The 19,762-nt window shown below is 44.1% G+C and overlaps 1 protein-coding gene across 2 annotated transcripts in view; it reads right to left on the reverse strand.

Moving 5' to 3' along the window:
* The window catches only part of ASAP3 (ArfGAP with SH3 domain, ankyrin repeat and PH domain 3), a 119,843-nt gene that overhangs the window by 86,641 nt on the left and 13,440 nt on the right, over window positions 1–19,762 (reverse strand). For both annotated transcript variants that reach the window (XM_058196336.1, XM_058196335.1), the window contains exon 2: window positions 3,221–3,293. In XM_058196336.1, coding sequence (XP_058052319.1) covers window positions 3,221–3,293 — 73 coding nt within the window. The remainder of the gene's footprint in view (window positions 1–3,220; window positions 3,294–19,762) is intronic.

Consider the following 19,762-nt stretch of genomic DNA (forward strand, 5'->3'; position numbering starts at 1 on the left):
GTCTTACTTAACAGCAGAAATTTGGGGCTCGAATTGTGGCCGTAAGACGAGGACAACCTGTAGTTGGATCCAGCGGTGGGATTCAAATATTTTTACTACTGGTTCTGTGGGCATGGCTTTGTGGTCATGTGACTGGGTAGGCATGGCTCTGTGGTCATGTGACTGGGTGGGTGTGGCCAACTCGACGTCACTCATGTCAAGGGGCACTTTGCCCAGCCCCTCCCCTCCCAGCCACTCCTTGTCACCCCCGGCCTCAATGTATCTATAGTTCTGTAAAAATGTTGTTCACCTTTTTTGACTTTATTACCTGCACCTACATACTTTAGATGAACTTTCATGGACCACTGAAAGGAAGAAATGGCTCACATGCTTTGCCCAAGAGTGTGATAGGCAGGTCACAAGACAGGGTTTTGAGGGGCTGCCACAAAGAAGGGGTGGCCAGGGGTGAAATCTAAAAATTTTCCCTACCGGTTCTGTGGGTGTGGCTTAATTGGTGGGCGTGGCTTGGTGGTCAGATGACTGGGTGGGCGTGGCCAATAACAATAAATAATAAAAAAATAAAAAATATATAAAAAACAATAAGAGGTATCAAAAACCAACTTTCACATTTTATACACACACAGCACAACACAACACAACTGAATCACAGACAATGTAAAAGCAGCTGCATTTCACACTTCACACAGCCACAAAAAGCTCAAAAACCAACTTTCACTTTACACACACACAACTCACTCACACACACACACACACACAAAATGCCACATACAGCTTTCTGAGATTTTGTGTGTTTGTGTAGTTAGAGTGAAACACTACAGAAACATACCAAATCTTAGAAAGCTGCACAAATATTTTATTTTATTTTATTATTTTATTTTATTTTATTGTGGACTTCAAATCCCAGAGTTCCTCAGCCAGCAAAGCAGAAAGACAAAGCAAGCTTTTTTTTTTTCTTCAGTAGCTGAAGAAAGCATGGCGTTGCCAGCCCGAAAGAGCAGTAATTATAGGTAAGTGAGGAGGGGGAATTGGCTGGGCATGGGTTGGGGATCTTGTAAGTGGGGGCTGTTAAAAAGTGAGTTTAAAAGCCTGTGAGGATCAGGAAACTCCTATGGGATCGCCAGAGGAGGCTTTTAAAATCTCGGTTTTTTTCTTCTTTTTTTTCCCCTTCGGCTGAAGAGGGCTTTTTTAAAAAACTTTTAAAGGTTTTTGATGATCTCTGCTCAGCCCCGCGATCATCAGAGGTTTTTTTTTTTTACTTTTAAAGGCATGTTTCGGCTGAAGAAAAACTTTTAAAAGTAAAAAAAAAAACCTCTGCTGATGGTGCGACTCAGCAGAGGCAGGGGGGGCGGGGCCAGGGATTTTTGCCACCGGTCTTCTGAACCAGCAGCTGCCATCGCTACCTAATTGGGCGAGCCGGTGCGAACCGGGAGCATTTCACCCCTGGGGTGGCAATGTATTTTCCAAAGCACCAAGAAGGCAAAACAAGAAGCAATGGATACAAACTAAACAAAGAGAGAAGCAACCTAAAACTAAGGAGAAACTTCCTGACAGTGAGAACAATTAACCAGTGGAACAGCTTGCCTCCAGAAGTTCTGGGTGCTCCAACACTGGAGGTTTTCGAGAAGAGATTAGATAACCATTTGTCTGAAATGGTATAGGGAGGGTCTGAAAATAAGAGACGCCGAATCAACTCCCTGGTTTGCGGTATCGACTTTGAGGAGTGAATCACAGCAGACCAACATTGTAAGGCCCTGAAGGGAGGCTAAGGTATCGCAGGCTACCTAGGAATTCAACCTCCAGCTTAACAAGTAACCCGAGGAAACAAGCAGACATTCTTGGCTGCTGAGGAGGAAATCAGCTGTCAAGGAATGTTTATAAACGGTGTAGCCACTGCAGGAAAAGCAGAAAAGTTTGAGACGTCTAGGGAGAGGAGGCAATAAGCAAAAAAGAAAAGGATCAAGAGAAGTTTGTGAGAGGAAAACACGAGAAGGGAGGTCTATTGGCTGCACCTAAACATCAGGGTCAGTCTACATTTAATGACAATACAGGTAGTCCTCGACTTATAACAGCTCATTTAGAGACCATTCAAAGTTACAACGGCAATGAAAAAAAGTGACTTAGGACCATTTTTCACACTTACGGCCTTTGTAGCATCTCCATGATCATGTGATCAAAATTCAGATGCTTGGAAACTGCTTCATACTTACGATCATAGCAGTGTTCCAAGGTCATGTGATCGTCTTTTAAGACCTTCTGACAAGCAAATCAATGGGGGAAACCAGATTCACTTAACAACCATATTAGTAACTTAAGAACTATAGTGATTCACTTAACAACGGTGGCAAGAAAAGTTGCAACACGGAGCAAAACTCATTTAACAAATGTCTCACTTTGACACTTAGAGGGTATGGTCGTAAATCAAGGACTGCTTGTATATAGATCAGTGTTTTTCAAAGCTGATAACTTTAAGATGGGTGAACCTCAACTCCCAAAAGCCCCCAATGGAGAATTCTGGGAGTTGATATCTACATCTCTTAAGCCAAGTATGAAAAACGCTGATTTAATCAGTGAGAGACTCCAAGTAGTTCTTGACTTGGAACGTAATTCAGCCTTGAATTATTAACCTTAGTCATGGCAGTTGTTAAGCAAGTATTACTTAACTACATCCCATTTTACAGTCTTTTTTTTGTAGCAGTCATTAAGCGAACAAAGTAATTGTTAAATGAGTCCATTTTCCCCAATGGGCATTTTCTTTTTGCCAGAAAAAAAGAACTAAATACCAAAAAAAAAAAGCACACACCAAAAATCACTATCGTGTGAACTCAGGATGCTGTAAATGTGAGGTTTTACTTTAGAGATTCTTGAGGGTATGAGATTATTATATTTATTATCCTCCTTGGGGAGGGTGGGGGCAGTTTTTGCCTAGGTCTTGAAGATGGCTTGGCTCAGTGTTTTTTCAACTTTGGCAATGTTCAGATGTGTGGACTTCAACTCCCAGAATTCCCCAGCCAGCATAGGGCTCCCAGTTGAAGTCCATACAGCTAAAAGCTGCCAAGGTTGAGCCACGCTAACTTTGGTGCATACAGCTTAACATACAGCTGCTTTCGAGCCTGTATCTACAAAACCAGATGGCACATCACAAAACCACATCCCTCCCTCGGGTGATCAGCCAGATGGACTCCTAGGCTGATGCACCAGCTGATAAAGAGCATTAACTTACTGAGCCCAGAAACATGAATCGCTTTCACGTATTTCCTGATCCGCTGAAGAATGGCTTGGTCTCCATCCAAACTCTGAAATACAAAAAGGGGAAAAATTGCAAAAGCTTTTATATGTTAGGTTAATGTAGCTAATTTAAGCCCCTTTTCAACAACAAAAAAAGTGATGTCTGTGCAGAACTGTATGTTACAAGTATTCATTTAAACAGTGGAGGAGTTTACACACAAAATGAACTCTTGAACCATCCTAGCTGGTTAACCCAAGAGTGTGTCTCTGTCACCATCTCCTTGCCAACTGCATCCTGGACATAAACAACGCTATAGAGCACTGCATACCAGAACAACTAGACACAAGGACAGTTTTTTCCCGAACGCCATCACTCTGCTAAACAAATAATTCCCTCAACACTGTCAAACTATTCACTGTCTGCACTACTATTAATCTTCTAATCATTCCCATCACCCGTCTCCTTCCACTTATGACTGTTGCTTGTATCCTTACGATTTATATTGACTGTTTCCCTAATATGATTTGATTGCTTATTTGTACCCTATGACTATCATTAAGTGTTGTACCTTATGATTTTTGATGAATGTATCTTTTCTTTTTATGTACACTTAGAGCCTATGCACCAAAGACAAATTCCTTGTGTGTCCAACCACACTCGGCCAATAAAGAATTCTAAATTTACATTAACTTAGCCAGGATGGTTGAATGTATGATCTTACATCAGCTGCAAAAGATCATGGCCAGAAAGGGGCTGTTTTTTGCCCAACTTCAACCTCTCTGAGGCCTTCTCCTTGACCACAGTAGAAAACTCGGTGCTAGGCTAGGTAAACATTTAAAGACAACTTTTTCACAGTATTATTTCTAACCCTGACGCAAGAACCCCATCTGGCCTCATTGCTTGTAATACTGTTTACCCATCCTACTTTTTGGCATGAGACGGGATATCCACCTCAAAACAAAATAGCAGATGATTGCCTGGCTTAAATTTATGGCGTGAATCAATGAATCAAAACTGCAAGGACAGATCTTAGAATTATTCTAGGACCAACTTCAATCTCAGAACAAGAGAAGGCAAGGAAAGATATCCATAAGATTAAAATCTAACCTAAAAAGGTAATTATAGTATGGCAAAATAACCAAAGGAACAGCCTTCCCATCGAACTGGACCATGTGGGCATTGTGTTTTATCTCAACGGAACTTAATTTTTCATATCACACATCTCACCAACCACTCTCATACAAATACATGTCCACCAGGGGTGAAATCCAGCAGGTTCTGACAGGTTCTAGAGAACCGGCAGTGGAAATTTTGAGTAGTTTGGAGAACCGGCAAATACCATCTTTGACTGGCCCCAGAGTGGGGAGGGAATGGAGATTTTGCAGTATCCTTCCCCTGCCATGCCCACCAAGCCACACCCACCAAGCCACACCATGCCCACAGAACTGGTAGTAAAAAAAATTGGCTTTCACCACTGATGTCCACCCTCTTTCTCTAAGGACATTTCTCTGTTTATCGATATCCTGTTATTGTGCAGATAGTCCTCAACTTACAACCACTTGTTCAGTGACCATTCAACAGCACTCAAAAAGGTTGACTTGCAACTGTAGTTCGCACTAAAGGACCATTAAAACATTCCCCACAAATCATGTGATCAATATTAGGGAACTTGGCAACCAATGTATGTATTTATAATGGTTGCAGCTTCCTGGAGTTATGTGATCATCATTTGCGATCTTCCCAGCTGGCTTCCGACAAGCAAAGTCAAGGGGGGGAAGCTAGATTCGCCTAACGACCACATGATTCACTTACGATAACTTCAGCGATTCACAGCGATAGGGCCTCTGTGGCTCAGATTGGTAAGACAGTCTGTTATTAACACAGCTGCCTGCAATTACTGCAGGTTCTAGTCCCACCAGGCCCAAGGTTGACTCAGCCTTCCATCCTTTATAAGGTAGGTAAAATGAGGACCCAGATTGTTGGGGGCAATAAGTTGACTTTGTATACAAATAGGATGAAGACTATTGCTAACATAGTGTAAGCCGCCCTGAGTCTTCGGAGAAGGGCGGGATATAAATGCAAATTTAAAAAAAAAAAAAAAGAACCCTGTCAGGAAAAATCATAAAATTGGGCATGGCTTAACAACTGTTTTGCTTAGCAACTGAAATTGCTGGTCTCAACTGTGGTCATAACTCGAGGACTATTGGTATGTATCCTAACCTTTAAAAACTGATAGGGTTTTTGCACCATTGCTCTAAACCAGGGGTCTCCAACCTTAGCAACTTTTAAGAAATGTGGACTTCAATTTCCAGAATTCTGGGAGTTGAAGTCCACAATTCTTGCAGCTGCCAAGATTGGAGACCCCTGCTCTAAACAACAATAGGCACAACTATACAAGTGATAGGAAAAAGAGGGAAAAGGCTTGAATCAGCAAAGAGTTAATTGCCGTTTGGCAAAGCTTCAGTCACGATAACAGTGCTGGAAAATACTTGAGGAGTGTAATCGTTGGCAGGAGGGATAATCATTGTTTAGGGTCAAACAAGGGATAACATTTGCAGTAATGAATAAGAGAAGACGGTTTCCCCACTGTTGGGAAAGTCAGCTTGGAGAGAGAACTTGTACAGTATCGATTCTTCGAAACTTCCCGTAGGCCTGTTTTTCGACCTCCCCAAGCCTCCGCAGACGCCCTGCACTTACATGCATGCAAAACGGGCCACGTGGGGACTCCTGGGAGGGGTGGGGCAGGGTGGGCGGGGCCAGCCAGGAGTGGGATTTGGAGGTTCTCCAAACTGCACAGAATCTTAGCTAGAGGTTCTCCCGAACCCCTGTGAACCTCAAGCAGCCCCACCCCTGGATTAGACTTAATTTATGTGCTTCTGCACAAGCATTTACTCCAGTGCTTCTCCATGCTGGCTGGGGAATTCTGGGAGATGAAGTCCATACAACTTAAAGATGCCACGGTGGAGAAACACCGATCTATTCCAACTAGCAGGGTCTCCGGCAAAGGAACCCTTCCCCATCTGCTGCCGATTCTCTTTTTTGCCTGGAGCTGAACCGGGGGAATTCACGACCTGTAAAAGGTCAGAGAGAGGCTGTGATTTGGACCCCAAACTACCTGAGTCAGCCTCCAGTTTCTCCTGTACCTCACATGACAGGAGTTCAGCTGGGTAAGGCAGACCCGAGAGCAGAAGTCTTGGCATGCCTGATCTTGTTAGAGGACTGCAGGAGGATCCAAGGGAGGGGTGTTTCCCCCAGGTGGATCATGTGCACAACGGAGACAGGCTGTCGGTTGAGGTATTATTATCCAGCAGTGCAAGATCTATGAAGAGGACTCAGACTGGAAAGAAGGGATCACATCATTGCAACACAGTGCAAAGCTTGCAATGCGATTTCTATCATCCTGTTAGGGGAGAATATCTGTTGTTCTCGACTTACAAACTTTTGATTAGCAATCATTTGAAGTTATAATGCCAATGAAAAAAAGTGACCTACAACCAAGCCTCACACTTATGACTGTAGCACAGGGCTGAAACGCTCCCGGTTCGGACCAGATCAGCCGATCTGGTAGCAATGGCGGTAAGTGGTTCGGAGAACCGGTATCAAAAATCCCTGCCTTCCCCCATGCCCAGCTGAGTCACGTAATCATCAGAGCCTTTTTTTTTTAACTTTTAAAAGAATTTTTTTACAACCTCTTCGGCCGAAGAGTTTGTTAAAAAATGCTTTTAAAGGGTTAAAACAAAAACTCCCAGCTGAGGTGCCTGATTGTCAGAGGCTTTTTTTTTTACTTTTAAAACCATTTTTAAAAGATAAAAAAGCTGAAGCCTGCTAGGCAAAAAATGGGGGGGTTTAGGCAAAAAATGAGGGGGGTGAGGAGGTTCATTTGAGAGAGAGAGAAAGAGAGGGAGAGAGAGAGAGAGAGAGAGAAAGAAAGAAAGAAAGAAAGAAAGAAAGAAAGAAAGAAAGAAAGAAAGAAAGAAAGAAAGAAAGGAAGGAAGAAAGAAAGAGGGAGGGAGGGAGAAAAAGGAGAGGAAGGAAGGACTACAAACCTGGCACTAGACGCAGCTTCAGGGGATAATCCTGGGCTGGAAGGGACCTGGAGGTCATCTAGTCCAACCCTGCTCCAGCAGGACATTGTTAGTGAGTTCCTGTCTTTTGATCCCCCAGACACATAGTCACGCCCACCCAGTCACATGACCCCCACCACCAAGCCACGCCCACAGAACCGGTAGGAAAGAAATTTAGATTTCACCACTGCCATAGCAGCATCCCCATGGTCACATGATCAAAATTCAGGCGCTTGGCAACCAGCATGTGTTCATGATGGCTGCAGATTCCTAGCGTCACAAGCAAAGTCAATCAGGGAAACCAGATTCGCTTAATGATTCTGTGATTTATCTTTGACAACTGTGGCAGAAAAACGTTGCACAATTGGCCACAAGCCCCTTGCTTAGCAATGGAAATTCTGGTCTCGGTTGTGGTTGTAAGTCAAAGGCTATCTGGAATCTCCTTAATGCTTTCAATTTTTCAAATATCTTTTCCAATCTGGGCACGCCTGTAAACTCTGTGCCTCCGTCAAGCAATCCTAAAGGGTTTCCCGACAGAACAATTAATCAGTGGAACGGCTTGTCTCCAGAAGTTGTGGGTGCTCCAACACTGGAAGTTTTTAAGAAGAGGTTGGACAACCATTTGTCTGGAAGGGTATAGAGCCATGATGACGGGTAGCCATATCAGTGGGCATGCGAGCTCAGCTCTGATTTTCGGGTCTTCTGGGCCCACCAGAAGTAGGGAACCAGGCTGTTTCCTGCCTCCGGAGGGCCTGGGCAGGTGGGGAAGGCCCGTTTTTCTCTCGCACCTGGCTCCAGAGCCTCTCTAGGAGTCTGGGGAGGGCGAAAACGGCCTTCCCCTCCCCCGGGAAGTCCTCCAAATGCCAGAAACAGCCCATTTGGTGGGACCAGAAGTTGTCAAATGAGCTGTTTTTGGCCTCCGGAGGACCTCCAGCGGGGGGTGTGGAAGGCCGTTTTCACCTTCCCCAGACTCCTAGAGAGGCCCTGGAGCCAGGTGAGAAAGGAAAATGGGCCTACCGGGCCATCACGTGCCAGGAGCGGGCGGGGAAGGGAGGTCGCATGCACATGCGTGGGGGTGGGGCACATAGAATTATGGGTGTGGGCGCGCACCGTGTGACCCCCCTGTCCCCCCCCTTCCTGGCACACGATGGCAAAAAGGTTAGCCATCACTGGTATAGGGCTTCCTGCCTGAGCAGGGACTTGGACTAGAAGACCTCCAAGGTCCCTTCCAACTCTATTCTGTTATTCTGTTTCTCAACATGCTGGCTGGGGAATTCTGGGAGCTGAAGTCCACACATCTTCAAGCTGCCAGGACTGAGACACACTGTTCCCGGGGTCCCCAACCTTAACAACTTTAAGACTTGTGGACTTCAGCTCCCAGAATTCCTCAGCCATGGCTGAGGAATTCTGGGAGCTGAAGTCCACAAGTCTTAAAGCTTTTAAGGTTGGAGACCCCTGCGACTGGTCTATTCGGTTGTTCTCTTTTCGTGAACAATGGCTTGCACAAGTTTACAAACAAAGGGGGCTAAGGTAAAACAGGCTAATATAGCAAGATCAGGGGACTGCTTCTGCTTGACAGTCTTACTGTAATCATCAATGATTCGAAAGAGATCTCACTTATATGAGAATTGGGGTGTACAGTACACGGTGTATTTTGAGCGTCTTAGGGACTTTTTCATTGTTGTTTTGGATGCTCCTGCCAACAGAAAACAAGCTAAACAGCTGGCCTGATAATCCACTGTGGTGGAGAATCTCTGGGCACCCGTCCCCAGACAAATGACTCAGCCCAAGAGATGAGATGCAGAATAAAAGAGAAACATAGAGTTTCTTCTGAAAGAGAGGAGGGATATCAGCTCTGCAGCTGGAGATGTCCTTACAAAAACCCCTTCTATTCAATTCTATTAGACCTAGCGATCTCTCTGTGCAAGGATCCCATTTACACTTAGCTTTCCAGAAAAGGCCTTGAACCCATTCGAAATGGACTTTGCCAGCCAGCGAGAATCACAGTAAGCTTCAAAAATAGGGTCTCTTTGGCAGCGTCTCTCTCTCTCTCTCTCTCTCTCTATTGCGTAATGGACACTAGTCAGTCAATGGGTCCATTCTCCATCTTGTCAACTCAATACAGCGAGTACCAGTTAGTACAGCACACAAGCCGCCAATTGGCAAGGAAACCTGGCCCAAGAATGACAGCAATATAATCTAAATTTAGGAGGAGCGTAATACATACTTACAAATAAACAAAAGGAAATCCTTGGGGACCAAGACAGAGACTGGCACAGGCTACTCAATAGTGGGCAGTCTGGGTAGCTGCCATGCCGAGGAGCCCATAAACGGAAATAAGGTCAATCCAGGATTATAAACCTCAGCTCCTTTCCAAGAATTACGAGATGCCAAGAATTTAGCTTGCCATCTACACGCTGTCCGGTCACTGGTTTTTCATCTCCAGGAATTTGAATCATCACAAGGAAAAGTAAACAGAGAAACTGCACTTTCAGGCTGATTCAAAATATACCACCTTACTCAACTTGGCAACGTATCTCTAGAGTCAGTTTGATGGAAGGCACCAGCTAGAAACTGAGAGGCTGTGAGTTCCCAGACACATTGCCTCACAGGAAGTAGTAGTTGTTAGTTATGAAGTCGGGTCCGACCTATCGTGACCCCATGGACAATGTTCCTCCAGGCCTTCCTGTCCTCTACCATCCTCTGGAGTCCATTTAAGCTCAAGCCGACTGCTTCAGTGACTCCATCCAGCCACCTCGTTCTCTGCCGTCCCCTTCTTCTTTTGCCCTCAATCTTTCCCAGCATTAGGCTCTTCTCCAGTGAGTCCTTCCTTCTCATTAGTTGGCCAAAGGATTTGAGTTTCATCTTCAGGATCTGGCCTTCTAAAGAACAGTCAGGGTTGATCTCCTCTAGGACTGACCGGTTGGATCGCCTGCAGTCCAAGGGACTCGCAGGAGTCTTCTCCAGCACCAGATTTCAAAGGCCTCAATTCTTTGGCGCTCAGCCTTTCGGATGGTCCAACTTTCACAGCCATACTCTTCACAGGAAAAGTTAAGGCATAGATGGAATTCTCCTTCAACCCTCAGTAAGCACCCACTTTCCTCCAAAAACTCCAGATTCCCCAAATGTTGAGATCAGGTACAACTATACAACTATCTTGACAGACTTGAACATTGGGCACTATCTAACAAAATGAAATTCAATAGTGAAAAAAGTAAGGTTCAACATTTAGGCCAAAAAAACAAACTGCACAGGTACCAGATATGTGGTACCTTGCTCAATAATAGTAACTGTGAGAGGGATCTTGGAGTCCTAGTGCACAACCATTTAGATATGAGCCAGCAGTGTGCAGCAGCTGCCAAAAAAGCCAACACAGTTCTGGGCTGCATAAACAGAGGGATAGAATCAAGATCACGTGAAGTGTTAATACCACTTTATAATGCCTTGGTAAGGCCACACTTGGAATATTGCATCCAGTTTTGGTCCCCATGATGTAAAAAGGATGTTGAGACTCTAGAAAGAGTGCAGAGCATCTGAGGGAAAATTTTTATAAAATGTTTTATAGATGGCATCTAGATCCTAAAAAATTATCGTGTATGTATCCAGATATGCAAGCAAAATGTTGGAGATGTAATTGTGATGACGCTACATATTTTCACATTTGGTGGACTTTTAAGGACATAAAGGCCTTTTGGATAAAAATTTGGTGGATTTTACAAAATGTTTTGAAAAAGAAGATAAAGTTCCTGCCGCAATTTTTCTTGTTGGGAATTATTACGGATTGTACAGTAATTGAGACTAAATTGATTTTAAACCTAATAACAGCAGCAAGACTACTAATAGGACAATACTGGAAGAAAAAAGAAGTACCTACAATAGAAGAATGGATATTGAAGGTTGCCAATTTGGCTGAGATGGCGAAGATATCAGCCTTTTTGAAAGACAATACGCAAGAAAGATACTTAAAGGAATGGAAAAAATGGATTGACTATATTCAACGTAGATATCAGACTAAGAGTTATCAGACTGTTTTGAATGATTATGATGTATTATTCTTGATTGTTTTGGGGAAGTTAGGAATTGATGATTGTAGGGTATAATTAAGTTGGGATGAAAATTTTTAGCATATGTTTGTTTTATTTTAACTATACCTTGTGCCCGTTCCGGGAAGTCGGGGGTTGTGAAGGGAGGGGAGAGGAGGGGGGGGAAAGGGGGGGGGAAATTTTGTAAAACTTTTTGAATAAAAAAAAAAAAGAAAGAGTGCAGAGCAACAAAGATGATTAGGGGACTGGAGGCTAAAACATATGAAGAACGGTTGCAGGAACTGGGTATGTCTAGTTTAATGAAAAGAAGGACTAGGGGAGACATGATAGCAGTGTTCCAATATCTCAGGGGTTGCCACAAAGAAGAGGGAGTCAAACTATTCTCCAAAGCACCTGAGGGTAGAACAAGAAGCAATGGGTGGAAACTAATCAAGGAGAGAAGCAACCTAGAACTAAGGAGAAATTTCCTGACAGTTAGAACAATTAATCAGTGGAACAACTTGCCTGCAGAAGTTGTAAATGCTCCAACACTGGAAATTTTTAAGAAAATGTTGGATAGCCATTTGTCTCAAATGGTGTAGGGTTTCCTGCCTGGGCAGGGGGTTGGAAAAGAAGACCTCCAAGGTCCCTTCCACCTCTGATATTATTATTATTATTATTATTATTATTATTATTATTATTGTTGTTGTTGTTGTTGTTGTTGTTGTTGTTGTTGTTGTTGTTGTTGTTGTTGTTGTTGTTGTTGTTGTTGTTGTTGTTGTTATTATTATTATTATTATTATTATTATTATTATTATTATTATTATTATTATTATTATTATTATTCTCAGTGTGCCTAGGAATTGGCATCTGGACATTTCATGCAAATCGGGACCTCTTTTGGGGTCCTTCATTTTGTCTTTGGTAGGAAATGGAGACTGGCGTAAAAATGGCTCTTTTTCATTGCTTTTACCACCATCGCTACCCTGTTTAAAAAAAAACCTAATGACTATACAATACTTTGGATCAAAGGAACACAAGGATGTGGACAGCTGCCCAAGAGAAGAAAGGAAAGAGATTCAAATAGAGTCTGACGATTGCTAGTAAAACTTGATAGCCCAGAAAGTTATGAGATCTTCTAACTTTATTGTTGGGGGAGGGAGGGGACACAGAGAGAGGAGACCTGGTAAATTTCCTAAACACTCTTCAGTCTTGGAATGTACAAGCGTCTAGGATAAGAGCCTCACCTTCAAACAAATCTAAGTTTAACCAAACTAGGCCAATAGAAATTGCTTTTTTTTTTTAAAGTTCTAGTTCCTGCATTACAAATGTTATTACCGTAAGTCATTCTGCAAAAGTGGATTTCCAAGAGGGATCCAAGTTAGGTTAATGTTTTTTTTTCATCTATTGATCATTTTTACGATTGGTGTCAAATGGCTTACATCAGAGATGTCTAACCTTGGCAGCTTAAAGATCTGTGGATTTCAACTCCTCGAATGGCTGGCTGGGTAATTCTGGTAAATTGAAGTCCACAGATCTTAAAGCAGTCAAGGTTGGATACCCCTGGCCTATAGAGCTATTGCATGGATCAAACTATTAGAAAGCACAGCCTACATTAGAAGTCCTGATGACCCACAAGCACCAGACAACAGCCATTATCAAATTGATCCAGTGGTGGGATTCAAATAATTTAATAACCGGTTCTCTGCCCTAATGACCAGTTGGGTGTGCGTGGCCATAGTGGGCGTGGCCGAAGGGTGTAACAGGCAGTACTTATCCTCCTGCACCCCCTGGGAGCAAAAATGGGCTGCAGGGGAGCCAAACCACACACACACCCCGCATCCCAGTTTAGGCCTAGTAGGCTTCCCTGCAGTTACCTGGAGTCAAAACGGGGCGCGTGGGGATTCCTGGAAGGGGCAAGGACGGGAGGGGTGGGGCCACACAGCAATTTAATAACTGGTTCATCCGAACCAGTCTAAACCGAGCTCAGGTTCCATGCAGGTAAGACAGAGTGTTTCATTCTGAAAAAGAGTCTTTTGACTGTCCCCAAATCTTCCTCTAGTTTTGAATCAACACGATGAATAGGAGCTTCCATGATAAACAGAAATAATACCTCCTCCTTCTAATCCAATCTACTCTTTATTATGGCTATCAGGCCAACAGGAACAAAAAGAAAAAAGAAAAAAAATGGAAGACATGTAAGAGAAGGAAAATTAATGCAGATTTTCCAACTCCAAGCAGAAATGCAGAATAAACACAGAAATGCAAAATTATAGTTTTAACTTATAATAAAGGAAATGCATATTTAATTATACACATCTTAACTGCACCCAGAATTGTATTTGCCTAAAATTGGAAAAGTGATGAGATCCTTACGGATGAGAACGTGATTAGGAAAATATTAGAATATGCAGAAATGAACAGATTAACGCTTGCTATAAAGGAGGAAAAACAAACTGAATATTATATGACATGGGAGCTATTTTATGGATGGATGGAGAATAAACACAGAAGTGAGAAATAAATGGAGATCAGTGAAATAAACAACATATGTTAAGGTAGAGATGTAAACAATATGATGATGATTATTAATATGATTAAGATTATATCTAATATAATATTATATTTCCAGTAGAAGATATGTTAAGAGGAAGAAATTTATAGAGTTATAATGCTGATTATTGTAAAATTAGAGAATTATTATCAAGGTAACGAATACTGTAAATTTTGACTGTAACAGCACAGAGACATTTGTACCCAGATGACACACTGTTTAATGGAAGATGACATGTTCAAGTTAAAAAATAAAAAAAAACTTATTAAAATAAAAGAAAGAAAGAAATGCAAAATTGTACAACCGCAAAGGCCCCAACTGAACAATGGTCAGGCTGAACAAAGTCACATGCTTTGCCAAGAAATTCTCTCCTGGTACATAATGTTAGTACATGGGCAATGTTTGTAGTACATTGAGAGCTGCCCAGAGTTGCTGTGGACTCCAGCGGTGCCAAAATAAAATTAAATAAATGTTCATTCAGAATGCCAAATGCCTGCTAAGCTTGCAGAAATTGTGGACTCTAACCAGCCAAAGCAAAATGTCTATAGAGGTTCTGAGTCATCCAGGTCATGGTTGTACCAAAGGTGCTTTTTCAAGAGGCAACCGAACTTTCTGGTTTTTTTTCTTTGAAGACGTTTCGCTTCTCATCCGGAGCTGAAGAAGCTCCTTGGATGAGAAGTGAAACGTCTTCAAAGAAAACCCAAAAAGTCCGTTGCCCCTTAAGAAAGGCACCTTTGGGACAGCGAAAGCAAAGAATCTGTGTAGACAGTTTTCCCTCTGCTTCAAACTGCCCCCTTCCCCTTAAAACACTGGCCTATGAAAAAAATGTTAATTGTTTTTTTTTTGATGCAGGGGAGATGGTAAGAAACAGCCTTCGCCCAGTCTCCTGAATATTCAACCATCTACACACAAAGACTCCTATTTCCAAGCCAGAGACAGCGGGGTGAGACAATGGAGAGAAGGATGATTAATTCACGGTACAGCCAAGCATTACAAACTTGAGAGCGTCTGTATTGCAAACTCCATACAAATCTAAATCACATGATAATTTAGAGCAAGGGTTCCCCAACCCAACCAAGTGGTCTGTGGACCAGCACCGGTTGTGGCATACCCGCAACTGGGTGTTGTGGTCCGCCAGCAGCCTGCAGAGCTGGCAACAGAGTCAGACAGCGATGAGGCTGAGGTGGGGGCAGGGCCATCAGGGAGTGAGGTGCGGACTCTGGAGCCTCCAAAGACTGATAGTAGTGAGGCAGAGGAACAAGAAGAGCCTGTTCCTAATGCACGCATGAGAAGAGCTGCCAGAAGGCAAGAGCAGCTCAAGCAAAGAGGACGACTCGGGAGTAGGGCCAAAAGATGATTGGCCCCTCCCATAAGGCTTAAAAGACCAGCAACGGCGTTTGGGCTTTGACGAAAAACAACTTCAATAGCTTCGTCTTCTTGCATTTATTTTTGTATCAGTGACTTCTGAATGTTTGTCAAGAAAGGCCTTTGGCAGTTTGCCTAATTGGACCAAGGTTGGCGATGGGACTGAGGAATTTGTGTTGGGAGGAATTTGCTTTAATTTACTACGGTAGGAATGAGTTAATTCTCAGCTGTTCGAATAAAGTTTGTTTTTTCATTGACTGAGTTTCGTACTACCTACTTGGGCCTGGGTCACAACACCGGGCCATGCAAACAAGCCAAGCCCCATCTCCGGGATACTGGCAGCATGCAAAACCATGCCCCCACCAGTCTGTGGAAAAACTTCTCATCACGGAACTGGTCCCTGGTGCCCAGAAAGTTGGGGGCCACTAATTTAGCAACTTGCTTTTTCAGTGTTATTTACTTATTTGCAATTCCTGAAGTATCCAGAAACTGTGGTATTAAAATGGGGAAACTTTCTTTTCAAAGAGCCAGAGGGTGTAAGGCATTGGATCAGTTTAACCACAACTGAGTAATTAAATAAAAACACACAAATCCTAGAAAAAAACCAGGTCATCTGGAATCTTGCAAAACTACTGCTCTCGATGGCATTGGGTGACAGAATAAATATTTACTCCAAAAGTCAGTAAGTTTATCTGGCTCCAGGACAGGTAGATTAAGGGCACCCTCTCAATGTCAAATAGGGAGACTCTGAGCCTTAAAAAGCTTTGTTCTAAACGCCAAACAACTACAAAAGAATGTGAAATAGATTTAGCTGCTTCCTTTTCTTTTCCTTAGCTCAAGTTCCTGATTTCCTCAGCTTACCATTTCCGACTCCTTTTCTGTGCTCTGCATAATGCTGCATACTCTAAAATGGAATGGTGCGATCGGAATACATATATGTGGCGAAGTCTGTGATATAAGACTTTTGATATGACTATTTTTATTCCCATAGTACTGCATAGGGCAGGGGTGTTAAACTAGATTTCATTGAGGGCCATATCTGGGTTGTGTTTGAACTCGGTGGGCCGGAGTGGGTATGGCCAGGATGGCCGTGGCCAGCTTGATTTGTGTCAGGGGTGCCTCAGGTGGTACGAGTGCTCTGCCAGCGAAAACAGGCTCCCAATCTCTGTTTTCAGCTGGGACGGCCTTGTTGTGGTCCGCCAGCAGCCTGCAGAGCTGGCAACGGAGTCGGACAGCAATGAGGCTGAGGAAGAACATAGGCCAGTCCTAGAGGCTGGGGAAGGCCTGGATGAGGGCTCTGCATAGGAGGCTGAGGTGAGGCCAGGGCCATCAGGGAGTGAGATGCGGACTCCAGAGCCTCCAGAGGCTGACAGTAGTGAGGCAGAGGAACAGGAGGAGCCTGTTCCTAACGCACCCATGAGAAGAACTGCCAGAAGGCAAGAGCAGCTCAAGCAAAGAGGACGACTCGGGAGTAGGGCCAAGAGATGATTGGCCCCTCCCATAAGGCTTAAAAGACCAGCAACGGCATTTGGGCTCTTTGCCGGAAAACAACGTTGATAGCTTCATCTTGTTGCATTTGTTTTGTATCGGTGTCTTCTGAACTTTTGCCAAGAAAGGCCTTTGGCAGTTTGCCTAATTGGACCAAGGTTGGTGATAGGACTGAGGAATTGTGTTGGGAAGAATTTGCTTTAGTTTAGCTGAACTACTCTGAGAATGAGTTAATTCTCAGCTGTTATAATAAAGTTATTTGTTTTTACACTGACTGAGTTTCCTACTACCTACTTGGGCCTGGGTCACAACAGGCCTCCTGCAACCCTCTGCCAGCAAAAATGGAGCTTGGGAGGGCTGACCCAAGCTCCATTTTTGCTGGCAGAGGGTTGCAGGAGGCCATCCCAGCTGAAAACAGAAATCGAGAGCCCATTTTCACTGGCAGAGGCACCATGGGCCAGTCCTTCGCTGTTTTCAGTGTGGCCCCATGGACCAGATCTAAGCACCCCGTGGTCTGGATCCGGCCTGCAGGCCTTGAGTTTGACATCCCTGGCATAGGGAAAAAAATTGCTTTTATGCAGATGCTCCTGATATGAAGGAAAAGACACCCTTGCTTCTAAATACAGGCAGTCCTCAACTTACAAACACAATTGAGGACAAAATTTCTGTTGCTAAGCAAGACATTTGTTAAGGGAATTTTGCCCCGAGTTTACAACTTTTCTCGCCACCGCTGCCAAAGGAATCACTGCAAGATGTTAAGTTAGTAAGACAGTTAGTAAGACAGTTGTTGAGTGAATCTGGTTTCCCCACTGACTTTGGCTTGTCAGGAGGTCGCAAAAAAGGGATCCCAGGACCCCAGAATATTGCAACCGTCATAAATATGAATCGGTTTCCAAGAGTCTGAATTTTTAACCCATGGAGATCTGCAACGGTCGTAAATATGAAAAACGGTCAGAAGTCACTTTCTTCAGTGCCAGTGTAACCTCGAAGGGCCGTGATAGCTCAGGCAGTAGAGAAGCCTGTTATTAGAACACAGAGCCTGCAATTACTGCAGGTTCGAGCCCGGCCCAAGGTTGACTCAGCCTTCCACCCTTTATAAGGTAGGTAAAATGAGGACCCAGATTGTTGGGGGGGCAATAAGTTGACTTTGTAAAAAAATATACAAATAGAATGAGACTATTGCCTTATACATTGTAAGCTGCCCTGAGTCTTCGGAGAAGGGCGGGGTATAAATGTAAACAAAAAAAACAACAAAAAAAGAATGGTCACTAAACAAATTGTTGTAAGGCGACGACTACCTGTATTTAAAATAAAGGGATGCTGCAAAAGAATTCACAGAGATCCTAATGTCGTGATTTCCTTGGCATCTGGCCCTATCTCAAGAAAATATCCACATCTCCTGAAATGAACGACACAGTCTATGACAAGAGTATGCTATTATGCAAGAACCGATCGCTAGGTGCCCTTCAGATACTCTGTGTCAGGGTTCCAAGTAACACCCCCAACGAAAGAAGACTACAAGTTCCTCAAAGTTCCATTTCATTAGAGATGTCATATTGGCACATCTGGGAAAACCCGAATCTGAAAGCTTCCAGGTTTTCCACACCCAAAGGAAAATCCAAGTCCCTGCCCAGCACCCGCATGTCCATCACATGCCCAATCCAAGCACCGTCGCAACTGGAGATGTCTCCCAGTCACACCCCTCCAGGTGCAGGGCAGGTGCTCCTTGACTCTAAGAGAAAGGAATGTTATTATGACTACATATCTCCCCTGCTCCATACAATCCCCGACCTCTCCCAGTTTCCCGCAGCACTAAATGTGACAGGCCCGAAGATCCAATGCAAAAGATGGGCTTCCAGGCCTGACACTCTGAACTACAGCTCCCATAATCCTTCGCCATAGCTCATGTAGCCTGGGCAGGAGTGGGCTTCAAAAATTTTAGCAAGGGGTTCTCTGCCTGGTTGCTAGATGGGCGTGGCCATAGTGAGGCTTTTTTCAAGCCTCTGGGAGGGTGAAAATGGCCTCCCCAGGCTCCACAGGCCCTCTGGAAGCCAGAAACGGGCCCGTTTTCCAGTCTTCCTCAACTTCCAGTAGGCCTGTTTTCCGCCCTCCCCCAGCAGGCCCTGCACTTACCTGCATCCGAAACAGGTCGCATGGGGACTCCTGGGAGGGGAGGGGTGGGCGGGGCCAGGGAGGAGTGGAATTTGGGGGTTCTCCAAACTGCACAGAATCTTAGTTAGAGGTTCTCCCAAACCCCTGCAAACCCACAGCAGCCCCACCCGTGAGCCTGGGGCAGATGAGAGCTGAATCTATTATTTTCAAAGAGACTCCCTAGCCCAGGGGTCTACAAACTTGGCTCTTTTAAGAGTTGTGGACTTCAACTCCCAGAGTTCTGGGAGTTGAAGTCCACAAGCCTTAAAAGAGCCTTAAAAGAGCCAAGTTTGCAGACCCCTGCCCTAGCCAGAACATAATTGTCTGCCTAGTTTAAGCTGCCAGCAAGACTCTGCTGCCTTGGGTAAGTAACAGGATCTGGCGGGGAGAACATCATGCAGATGTTTTAACTCTTGTTCTGTCTACAGGATCCTCTCTCCACAAATGTCAACTCCGCTCACCTTATCTTCAATTTTTTTATTTTTTTTAAATTGCAAGGACAGTACTTTATTTGAGGTTACAGCAGGTGAGGCACTACAAGAGAAACACGTGCAGGGAACTGATACGTAAAGAGGGTAGAACGATGGTGCCTCTCTTCCCCACCAGATCATGCCATGCCCTCTTTCTGCCCTGGAGGATCTGCAGTTGTGGCTCCACCAGAATTTAGTGACAGAGAAAAGGGAGAAGGGCAGAGAGGGAGGGCGGGGGTGGAGGGGAAGAAGACAGCGGAGACAAAGAAAAAGAGAAAAAAGAGGGATAGGAAAAGAGGGAGGAAAGAAAAAAGGGGGGGGGAGAGACAAGGAGGAAAAGAGAAAAAGACAAGGGAGCCAAAAAGAAAAATGAAAGGATGAGAAAGAGAGAGAGGGAGGGAATGGAATGGGGATAGGATAGG

The sequence above is a fragment of the Ahaetulla prasina genome, chromosome 10 (assembly GCF_028640845.1).
Source record: "Ahaetulla prasina isolate Xishuangbanna chromosome 10, ASM2864084v1, whole genome shotgun sequence".
NCBI lineage: Eukaryota > Metazoa > Chordata > Lepidosauria > Squamata > Colubridae > Ahaetulla > Ahaetulla prasina.